The sequence below is a fragment of the Salmo salar genome, chromosome 28 (genome assembly GCF_965601325.2).
Source record: "Salmo salar chromosome 28, fSalSal1, whole genome shotgun sequence".
In the NCBI taxonomy this organism is placed as follows: domain Eukaryota; kingdom Metazoa; phylum Chordata; class Actinopteri; order Salmoniformes; family Salmonidae; genus Salmo; species Salmo salar.
Window position 1 is genome coordinate 42,207,760 of NC_138318.1, and position 12,105 is coordinate 42,219,864.

The window sequence follows — 12,105 nt, forward strand, 5'->3', positions numbered from 1 at the left end:
GTACAGCGGTGGCGTGTGGATGGATAACCAGGGATATCCTCATTAAGTACAGCGGTGGTTATCCATCCACACTCCAGGGATATCCTCATTAAGTACAGCGGTGGCGTGTGGATGGATAACCAGAGATATCCTCATTAAGTACAGCGGTGGCGTGTGGATGGATAACCAGGGATATCCTCATTAAGTACAGCGGTGGCGTGTGGATGGATAACCAGGGATATCCTCATTAACTACAGCGGTGGCGTGTGGATGGATAACCAGGGATATCCTCATTAAGTACAGCGGTGGCGTGTGGATGGATAACCAGGGATATCCTCATTAAGTACAGCGGTGGCGTGTGGATGGATAACCAGGGATATCCTCATTAACTACAGCGGTGGCGTGGTTAACGAAATGCCTGAGTTCCAACCGAGTGTGGCGGGACGAGAGAGACCCAATCAGAGCCCTGAGTATAAAGAGTTGATATGATAACTAACCCTGGTGATTGTTGCTACTTACTGAAGTACAGAGACACTTGAAGGAGGAGGAAGCCAGAGGAATGGAGGTCGGTATAATATAATGGAGGTAGTCTCTCTTTGAGCTCTGGCTTCCTCCTCCTCCTCCTCCTCCTCCTCCAATGGGGGAAGACCTCCGCTGTTGGACTGTAGAATGGCAACTAGGGCCAAGAGCCGTCAAGACTGAAATGGATCCCTGCCTGACCCTATTGTGGACATTTCAGCTGTTTATTAGAGCAGTGCTGAGATAAGTCCATCCATATTCGTAAGTGACATTTAAAAAAAAAATAATAATAATAATCCATGTCCGGGTAATTTACTATAATGAGAGACTTGAAACAGTCTTTTTTAATTTTTTATTTTTTCTTAAGGAAAGTTTTCTGTTTTCGTTAATTTGTGTTATCAAGTTGTCATCAACATGGACCTTAGCCTTGTGCTGCTTGTGCAGGTGACTATCTGTGGACAAACTGTTCGCCAGGCCTGCCAATGTCTACAACTTCAGAGGGTTGACTAAATCTTAAGTCAATGAGATTGATGAACAGTCTGCCAAGATGATTGCTACCATGTACAGTAGTTCCATTCACAACAACAGAGAAGCATGATACACATACAGCCAGCTACACTATGTCTTTACTATACCTGTGAAGACTTTTTGGGGATCAACAATTGATTCCCATTCAAAAATCATTTAACCTAACCTTAACCCCTTGGCCTAAAATCAAAGACAGTACAGTATGAAGCTGGGCGGAAGCGGCTTCTCTAATATACAGTACAGTATGAAGCTGGGACGAAACTGCTTCTCTAATAGACAGTACAGTATGAAGCTAGGAAGAAACTGCTTCTCTAATAGACAGTACAGTATGAAGCTGGGTAGAAACTGCTTCTCTAATAGACAGTACAGTATGAAGCTGGGAAGAAACTGCTTCTCTAATAGACAGTGCAGTATGAAGCTAGGAAGAAACTGCTTCTCTAATAGACAGTGCAGTATGAAGCTGGGAAGAAGCTGCTTCTCTAATAGCAATCGCCGATCACACTTGTAGGCGACGTTGGCTAGCTAAAAATGAAAACATGGCAGTTTGTCACTTTTCACGAGGTTGGAGTAATTACATGTTCCACTACTGAAGACATTGTCTCTAATCTAGGTTCTCTTAAAATTTAGAGAAAATTAACAGTTTAGGAAGAATATTTCTCCTCTCTGTGACTTCTCAAACCCTGGCCTGGTCTGTTTCGCAGGCGTTACCAGGAGTCTCAAACCCTGGCCTGATCTGTTTCGCAGGCGTTACCAGGAGTCTCAAACCCTGGCCTGATCTGTTTCGCAGGCGTTCCCAGAAGTCTCGCAACTTTGTGCCTCTGGGTTTAAGAAACTGTGATAAAATAGACTTTCTACAAGTGAGAACCAACAAAATTTCTCCTGAATTTTTGTTGGTTTACTACTAACAAGCATTCTCGTAAACATGTGTGTCTGTGGGACAAGACAAGCCAAGCTGGCTGCTGAATGAAACTATAGACTCAATCACAACTGTACTCTTAGTTTCTCTGCTAGTCTTTCACTACTGCCCTTATAGTCCTGTTCTATGATGTTGATATCAGGATTAATGATTTATTTGCTAGGGTGGAGAACTGGGAAAGGGGGGGATACCTAGTCAGTTGTCCAACTGAATCTATTCAACTGAAATGGGTCTTCCACATTTAACCCACCCTCTGGATCAGAGAGGTGCAGAGGGCTGCCTTAATCGACATCCACGTTTTCGGCACCCGGGGAACAGTGGGTTAACTGCCTTGCTCAGGGCCCGGAGAACAGTGGGTTAACTGCCTTGCTCAGGGCCCGGGGAACAGTGGGTTAACTGCCTTGCTCAGGGGCAGAACAACCAGATTTCTATCTTGTCTGCTCGGGAATTCGATCCAGCAACCTTTCGGTTACTGGCCCAACGCTCTAACCACTAGGCTACCTGGTGGGTTAGGGTTGGAGGGCTAAGAACCAGGGTCTAGGGAGAAGAACCAGCAGTAATGATGTGTGTGTGAGAGAAAGAGAGATGGGGAAATCCAATCATTTCCAGGCCCAGGGACATGTACTAGTCTGTGGCAACCTAAATGCCAGAACTGGACAAGAACCTGACACCCTCAGCACACAGGGGAACAAACACTGACAAATGACAAAAAAACAAGCTAGAACACAGCTCCACTCCCCCAGCTAGAACACAGCTCCATTCCCTCAGCTAGAACACAGCTCCACTCCCTCAGACCCTATAGCCAGCTAGAACACAGCTCCACTCCCTCAGACCCTATAGCCAGCTAGAACACAGCTCCATTCCCTCAGACCCTATAGCCAGCTAGAACACAGCTCCATTCCCTCAGCTAGAACACAGCTCCACTCTCTCAGCTAGAACACAGCTCCACTCCCTCAGACCCTATAGCCAGCTAGAACACAGCTCCACTCCCTCAGACCCTATAGCCAGCTAGAACACAGCTCCATTCCCTCAGACCCTATAGCCAGCTAGAACACAGCTCCATTCCCTCAGCTAGAACACAGCTCCACTCCCTCAGCTAGAACACAGCTCCACTCCCTCAGCTAGAACACAGCTCCACTCTCTCAGCTAGAACACAGCTCCACTCCCTCAGACCCTATAGCCAGCTAGAACACAGCTCCACTCCCTCAGCTAGAACACAGCTCCACTCCCTCAGCTAGAACACAGCTCCACTCCCTCAGCTAGAACACAGCTCCACTCCCTCAGCTAGGGTGTCGGACTGCCGGTTTCGTTCTGAGGGTGTCGGACTGCCGGTTTCGTTCTGAGGGTGTCGGACTGCCGGTTTCGTTCTGAGGGTGTCGGACTGCCGGTTTCGTTCTGAGGGTGTCGGACTGCCGGTTTCGTTCTGAGGGTGTCGGACTGCCGGTTTCTTTGTTTGACGCCTAATCTGTAGAGAGGAGTCAAAGACCCAGGATGGAGCAACAGTGTTATCTAGCCACAGTTAATCAGACCAACCCTATTGTTGTAACTAACAGCTGATCTTGGTTACCATGCTCAGTCTGGATTACTGCCGATAATCTCAGGTTAATCCTGGAACCCACAACCAAAACTTGTTTGTGCTAGTTTGCTTTCTCAATATGTTTCAGGGGGGCTGAGGGGTTCACATCTGAACGGACTAAAGGGGATCTGAGGTAAACAATGGGGTGGATAGGACTGGGAGGAATGCTAAAACAAAGCTTCCTTATAAGGTAGTTGCAGCGTAGAGATCCTATTAAATTACTAGAGGAGATACAGCGCCTTGCAAATGTATTCATCCCCCTTGGTGTTTTTCCTATATTGTTGCATTACATCCTGTAATTTTAAATTGATTTTTATTTGGATTTCAAAAATAACTTGTTTCAAAAGAATTCTTAAAAAAATCTTAAACTGAAAAGTGGTGAGTTCATATGTATTCACCCCCTTTGCTGTGAAGCCTCTAAATAAGATCTGGTGCAACCAATTACCTTCAGAAGTCACACAATTAGTTACATTGCACACAGGTGGACTTTATTTAAGTGTCACATGATCTCAGTATATATACACCAGTTCCGAAAGACCCCATAATCTGCAACACCACTAAGCAAGTGACACCATGAAGACCAAGGAGCTCTCCAAACAGGTCAGGGACAAAGTTGTGGAGAAGTACAGATCAGGGTTGGGTTATGAAAAAATATCAGAAACTTTGAGCATCCCACAGAGCACCATTAAATCCATTTTGAAGTTTAAAAAAAAGAGTATGGCACCACAACATTACCTGCCAAGAGAGGGCCGCCCACCAAAACTCATGGACCAGGCAAGGAGGGCATTAATCAGAGAGTCATCAAAGAGACCAAAGATAACCCTGAAGGAGCTGCAAAGCTCCACAGGGGAGATTGGAGTGTCTGTCCATAGGACCACTTTAAGCCGTACACTCCACAGAGCTGGGCTTTACGGAAGAGTGACCAGAATAAAGCCATTGCTTAAAGAAAAAAATAAGCAAACACGCTTGGTGTTTCGCCAAAAGGCATGTAGGAGACTCCCCAAACATATGGAAGAAGGTACTCTGGTCAGATGAGACTAAAACTGTGCTTTTTGATCATCAAGGAAAATGCTATGTCTGGCACAAACCCAACACCTCTCATCACCATGAGAATAGCATCCCTGCAGTGAAGCGTGGTGGCAGCATCATGCTGTGGGGATGTTTTTCATCGGCAAGGACTAGGAAACTGGTCAGAATTTAAGGAATGATGGATGGCACTAAATACAGGGATATTCTTGAGGGAAACCTGTTTCAGTCTTCCAGAGATTTGAGACTGGGACAGAGGTTCACCTTCCAGCAGGACAATGAACCTAAGCATACTGCTAAAGCAACACTCAAGTGGTTTCAGGGGAAACATGTAAATGTCTTGGAATGGCCTAGTCAAAGCCCAGACCTCAATCCAATTGAGAATCTGTGGTATGACTTGAAGATTGCTGTACACCAGCGGAACCCATCCAACTTGAAGGAGCTGGAGCAGTTTTGCCTTGAAGAATGGGCAAAAATCCCAGGGGCTAGATGTGGCCAAGCTTATAGAGACATACCCCAAGAGACTTGCAGCTGGGGGGGTGAATAGTTATGCGCGTTCAAGTTCTGTTTTTGTGTTATTTCTTGTTTCACAATAAAATATATTTTTATTGTGCATCTTCAAAGCATCTTCTAAGTGGTAGGCATGTTGTGTAAATCAAATGATACAAACCCCCCAACCCCCTCCATTTTAATTCCAGGTTGTAAGGCAACAAAATAGGAAAAATCCCAAGGGGGGTGAATACTTTCGCAAGCCACTGTATTTTATATACCTTCAAAGTTCCAGAATGGAGTGAAAATGGCAGCCATCTTGGTCAGGGAGAAATCCAAACCAGTCTAATTGAATGGCAGTAGAGTTATTTTCCTCCATAAGTAAAAACCTAGATTATAATATTATTATTCCTTTTATGGAGGAAAATAAAAGGAATGTGATATCAGAAATTGTGGAATAGAATTGTCAACCTAAAATATTGTCATATAATTATAAATTGGATAAGTGTACCTATTAATCCCACCAAAATCTAAATTGAGAAATTTCTAAACATATATAAAGTATGCTTATCCCTTGACTCATTCCACATTTTGTTACAGCCTGGATTCAAAATGGATAAGTATTCACACCCCTGAGTCAACACTTTGTAGAAGCACCTTTTGGCATTGATTACAGCTGTTAGTCTCTCTGGGTAAGTCTGTTAGAGCTTTGCACACCTGGATTGTGCAATATTTACCCATTTTATTATTTTCTCAATTTTTCAAGCTCAGACACATTGGTTGTTGATCATTGCTAGACAACCATTTTCATGTCTCGCCACAGATTTTCAAGTAGAATTTAAGTCTAAGTTGGCCACTCAGGAACATTCACTGTCTTCTTGGGAAGCAATTCCTGTGTATATTTGGCATTGTGTTTGAGGTTATTGTCCTGCTGAAAGGTGAATTCATCTCCCAGTGTCTGGTGGAAAGCAGACTGAACCAGGTTTTCCTCCTGGATTTTGCCTGTTTCTTTTTTATCCTGAAACTCCCCAGTCCTACAAGCATACCCATAACATGATGCAGCCACCACTATGCTTGAAAATATGAAGTGGTAGTCAGTAATATGTATTCAGGACAAAAGTGAATTGCTTTTCCATATTTTTTTGCAGTATTACTTTAGTTTCTTGTTGCAAACAGGATGCATGTTTTGGAATATAGTTTATTCTGTACAGGCTTCCTTCTTTTCACCCTGTCATTTAGGTTAGTATTGTTGATCCATTCTCAGTTTTCTCGTATCACAGCCATTAAACTCAAACTGTTTTTTCTTTTCTTTCCGGCAACTGAGTTAGGAAGGACACCTGTATCTTTGTCGTGAATGGTTGTATTGTATGTATATTGATACACCATACAAAGTGTAATTAATAACTTCATCTTGCTCAAAGGGATATTCAATGTCTGCATTTTTTTTTTTTTTACCCATCTGCCAATAGGTGCCCTTCTTTGTGAGGCATTGGAAAACCTCCCTGGTCTTTGTGGTTGAATCTGTTCTTGTAATTCACTACTCGACTGAGCGACCTTATAGATAATTGCATGTGTGGGGTACAGAGATGAGGTAGTCACTCAAAAATCTCTTGTCAGAATTAGATGTTTCTCAAATGTAAAATTTAGAAGTTGTTTCCAAAAGTCACACTTTTTTTTTTTTAAGTTTAGGCATTAACTCTGAAATCTTAAAGGTTAGGTATTGACTCCGAATGCTTAAGGTAAGGGTTATGGTTTGGGATAAGCTTAAAACAAAAATCACAGAAAAAAAACCCAACTATTGCTGGTCCTTTTGGTACCAGATGCTTACGCCCATCTGACAACCCCGTCCACAACAACTCTTCTTGAAGGTAACAGCGCTTACTGTTGCCCCTAGTTACTGTTGCCCCTAGTTACTGTTGCCCCCCTAGTTACTGTTGCCCCCTAGTTACTGTTGCTTGCCCCCTAGTTACTGTTGCTTGCCCCCTAGTTACTGTTGCTTGCCCCCTAGTTACTGTTGCTTGCCCCCTAGTTTCCACGTCATCTCCCGAGGTCCTCGGACACGAGGATGGACGTCGAACACTGACTTGTATCACTCGTGAACTGGCTGCAAAAATCATGTTAAACACGCGAGTCCATTTAACTTATTATATGACTTGTTACTCGTGAACTTTAGGCCTACCATAAGAAAAGGGGTTGAATACTTATTGACTCAAGACATTTCACCTTTTAAATGTTTTTATTTGTAAAACAAAAATTAATATTATTCCAACTTTGACATTATGGGGTGTGTAGGCCAGTGAAATAACATCTCAATGTAATCCATTTTAAGTTCAGACTGTTGCACAACAGAATTTGGAAAAAGTCAAGGGGTGTGAATACTTTCTGAAGGCGCTGTATTTCCCTAATCTTTGTAAGAAAAGTGGAGATGACATGAAAGATTAATCTCACATGAAGTTTTGACTTTTTATGACTTCATTTTTTATGGCTTAAAATATTTGATCAAATATGAGAAACTTCTTTCTAAAGCCTGTCTGCTGACAATTTCAAATCTCCCTTTCTATTGGTGTATTACAAAGGTACAGGTGGTGGACCACAAATCACCTGGATGAATGAAGGATGTCAATATGACAATGCCCCCTGGGCCCGAACTACATGAGTAGTCGTCCCCAAAGTCATCTTCTCCTTTTTGTTTGTGTTTTTGTCCCATTTTTGTCCCTCTCCTGCATCAACTACTTCCTGTCCACTACAGATGTCTTGGAGAGATTAGAGGATTCTAATTGGTGTTAATGTTTGCTAAAGGCACCATGGCTAGATTTATAATATGCAGAACTATGGATATCAACACACAATCCCATGTGTTTCAATGCGAACTGGGTTTGGTAGGAGAATACCGGGCGTGGTAGGAGCATACCGGGCGTGGTAGGAGCATACCGGGCGTGGTAGGGGAAAATATACCGGGCGTGGTAGGGGGATATACCGGGCGTGGTAGGGGGATATACCGGGCGTGGTAGGGGGATATACCGGGCGTGGTAGGGGAGTACCGGGCGTGGTAGGGGGATACCGGGCGTGGTAGGGGGATACCGGGCGTGGTAGGGGATTACCGGGCGTGGTAGGGGATTACCGGGCGTGGTAGGGGATTACCGGGCGTGGTAGGAGAATACCGGGCGTGGTAGGAGCTTAGTAGGAGAATACCGGGCGTGGTAGGGTCGTACCGGGCATGGTAGGGGGTAACAGGGCGTGGTAGGAGAATACCTGGCGTGGTAGGAGAAAACCGGGCGTGGTAGGCGCATACCGGGCGTGGTAGGAGAATACCGGTCTGGCTAGTTAAATGGTCTGGCTAGTTAAACAGTGCAGATGGGATCATGTAAAATAATGGATTAAAATAATTTATCACAGTGTTGTCAAACCAACAAAATGGCTGCCCTTTTATACCATCACAAGAAGGTTATCCGCTCTAGGATTCTCAATCCTAATTATATGGTTTGCAGTCACACAGACACTACATACTATTGCAGATGGTGTTGCTGTTAGTTCAAACTATCTCAGCAAAATAAAAAAAACGTCCTCTCACTGTCAACTGCGTTTATTTTCAGCAAATTTAACATGTTTTAATATTTGTATGAACATAACAAGATTCAACAACTGAGACATAAACTGAACAAGTTCCACAGACATGTGACTAACAGAAATGGAATAATGTGTCCCTGAACAAAGGGGGGGTCAAAATCTAAAGTAACAGTCAGTATCTGGTGTGGCCACCAGCTGCATTAAGTACTGCAGTGCATCTCCTGCCCATAGGTGACGTTGTTGCCGGTGATGTCTGGTGAGGACCTGCCTTACAACAGGCCTACAAGCCCTCAGTCCAGCCTCTCTCAGCCTATTGCGGACAGTCTGAGCACTGATGGAGGGATTGTGCGTTCCTGGTGTAACTCGGGCAGTTGTTGTTGCCATCCTGTACCTGTCTCGCAGGTTTGATGTTCAGACGTACCGATCCTGTGCAGGTGTTACACGTGGTCTGCCACTGCGAGGACGATCAGCTGTCCGTCCTGTCACCCTGTAGCGCTGTCTTAGGCGTCTCACAGTACGGACATTGCAATTTATTGCCCTGGCCACATCTGCAGTCCTCATGCCTCCTTGCAGCATGCCTAAGGCACGTTCACGCAGATGAGCAGGGACCCTGGGCATCTTTCTTTTGGTGTTTTTCAGAGTCAGTAGAAAGGCCTCTTTAATGTCCTAAGTTTTCATAACTGTGACCTTAATTGCCTACCGTCTGTAAGCTGTTAGTGTCTTAACGACCGTTCCACAGGTGCATGTTCATTAATTGTTTATGGTTCATTGAACAAGCATGGGGAAACCGTGTTTTAAAACCGTTACAATGAAGATCTGTGAAGTTATTTGTAAAAATCCGATTATCTTTGAAAGACAGGGTGCTGAAAATGGGACGTTACTTTTTTTTGATGTTCCAGATTTTGTTTGTTTGGTTGACCTTGAACTCTTTGTCTTCCCCAGAGGTCATACACGTTGATAGTGGAAGCCTTGGACGCTAATAACGACACAAGTGGTGAGTAGCTCTGTGGGTGTGTTGGTGGGGAGGGGGGGAGGGGGGGGGGGGGTGCTGACCTGGCTCCAGTGCAGGAATATACCTGTTATGCTACCTGGCCTATCAGCTAAAGTAGGTGTACAGTATGGACACCTTCTACATGTCATGTCTGACTATCTGGAAGGGGGGGAGTGCAAAATATGATGGATACAGATCGTCCCCGTCCCCCCCGTCCCCCCCCAAGCATGTGACAAATAAAATGTGATTCATCCTGGAATTGATGGTATTACCGGTTTAGTTCACAAGGGGGTGCTAAAAACGCAAATAAATACAATTGGGTGTCATCTGGATGCTAACAAAATTAGCTTAGCTCAAGTAATAACAGAGAATTTAATAGAGGCAGCTAGCTAAACATGCTAATGAGCGCAAAACAAAAATGAAACTAATAGCAAAGACAGGCAATCCATAGCTACCGAATGTCTTTTTTTTTCTTTCTCTCCCGAGTTTGGACATTTTTACAAGAGAATGTGAATCAAAGACGTGCCAATGAACAACGTTTTGGCGCATGTTTGTCTGCTGTAAGAACGCCGGCTCTGGAGCAGCGAGCTTACGCATAGAATGGACATGTATCTTCTCATGATGGGACCTAGATCAGCCATTTTGGTCAGGATAGTTGGCGAACCATTTTGTTTTCCAGTGCTGTGATAAGATATTGTGTAAAATAATGAATTTGAAGGACATGAATGACTCCCAAACTAATAATTAATTTCAGAATGTCTAAAAATGAGTTAAGGGTCAGGTTTATTTCAATGTTTTTCTGGTCGGTTTAAGCGTCAGCTGTGTCCTTAGTCTCTCCCATCTTCACTGTATGTGTGTTAGCTAGCTAACCAGCCATTTTTTTTTAAGAGGAATTATTCCATTAATTTCTCAAATGAATTGACAATATGCCAACTTTCCATTCAAACAATGCTGTCAATCCACAGCCATACACTGGCTAAAATCAGTTGATGACAGGACTTAGACAAGTTGTAAATGTAAATAGTAGTATTATTGTATCATATAATAGCACTCACCTCTTTCCAAGAAAACCACAAATTATACTTATTTTTACATATATTTTAGAGGCTATTTATACAGATAATTGGTGTAAAACCTGTATAAACTTTATTTGTATTTATGACTATTTCAGGTTGACAATTATATTCCACAATTTCCGATATCACATGCCTTTTTTTATTTTCCTGCATAAGTAAAAACCTGGATTGTAACTCTACTGCCAGTCATTCCAATTAGACTGGTTTGGATTTCTCCCTGACCAATATGGCTTCCATTTTCACCCCATTCTGGAACTTTTAGGGTTAATGACATAGCTCCTCTAGGAATTTAATAGGATCCCTATGGTGAACACTGTATGGGGTCGCTAGGGCAACGGCCTGCCTGTCTGCTCGGAGAAGAGAGGGGAAGAGCAGACTGAGGGGCCAAGGAGAGGTAACAAACAAAAAAAAAACGCAAGAATATGAAAATGGCAGTGGCAGCTGTACAGATTACTCATCCAAAACGCTTTAACTTCTCAAACACGGCAGAAATCCCACACTACATACGATGCCCAGTCTCCTTATAAATTCAGCCAGTTACTGAGATAACTAGCGAGTTAAACCAAAGACACAGGTGAACTCAGCTGCTTCCTTTTTCTCCTGTTGTGTTATTTACAAACCAACACGTGACGGGCTGTTCTGAGGAACTACGGTAAACTTCATAATGTGGCGGGTGAAATGAAGAACACAAGTCTGCTTAATCTCCTAACGTATTGCATAAATTGACTGCAGGTATTAACTTAAAAAATAGCTACAAATATTACGTTTCAAAGTCAAAGAAAGTTTCAATGTGGTTGATGGTGTTCAAAACAATCCCAAATCCCCCGGCTATACGGTATAATCCCCGACATGGTGCCGTCTATGAGCGGTAGTGTTGGTTTACGCTTCAGATCAACCTGTCTACATTTCATCATGGCGCGGTTATGTAACACCATGTTGACTGTCTGGGTTGGACAGTGTGAGGTCACCAGTTGGGAAGAGGTCACCAGTTGGGAAGAGGTCACCAGTTGGGAAGAGGTCACCAGTTGGCCGTTGGGAAGAGGTCACCAGTTGGGAAGAGGTCCCCAGTTGGGAAGAGGTCACCAGTTGGGAAGAGGTCACCAGTTGGCCGTTGGGAAGAGGTCACCAGTTGGGAAGAGGTCCCCAGTTGGGAAGAGGTCACCAGTTGGCCGTTGGGAAGAGGTCACCAGTTGGGAAGAGGTCCCCAGTTGGGAAGAGGTCACCAGTTGGCCGTTGGGAAGAGGTCACTAGTTGGGGAGAGGTCCCGCAGTTGGCCGTTGGGGAGAGGTCCCCCAGTTGGCCGTTGGGGAGAGGTCACTAGTTGGGGAGAGGTCCCGCAGTTGGCCGTTGGGGAGAGGTCACTAGTTGGGGAGAGGTCCCCCAGTTGGCCGTTGGGGAGAGGTCCCCCAGTTGGCCGTTGGGGAGAGGTCACTAGTTG

At 44.2% G+C, this 12,105-nt stretch overlaps 1 protein-coding gene across 1 annotated transcript in view; it reads left to right on the forward strand.

Annotated features, from left to right (window-relative positions):
• The window catches only part of LOC106589996 (protein jagged-1b), a 166,173-nt gene that overhangs the window by 11,669 nt on the left and 142,399 nt on the right, over positions 1–12,105 (forward strand). The window contains exon 3 of the mRNA XM_082970599.1: positions 9,543–9,594. Within this exon, the coding sequence (XP_082826725.1) occupies positions 9,543–9,594 (52 nt within the window). The remainder of the gene's footprint in view (positions 1–9,542; positions 9,595–12,105) is intronic.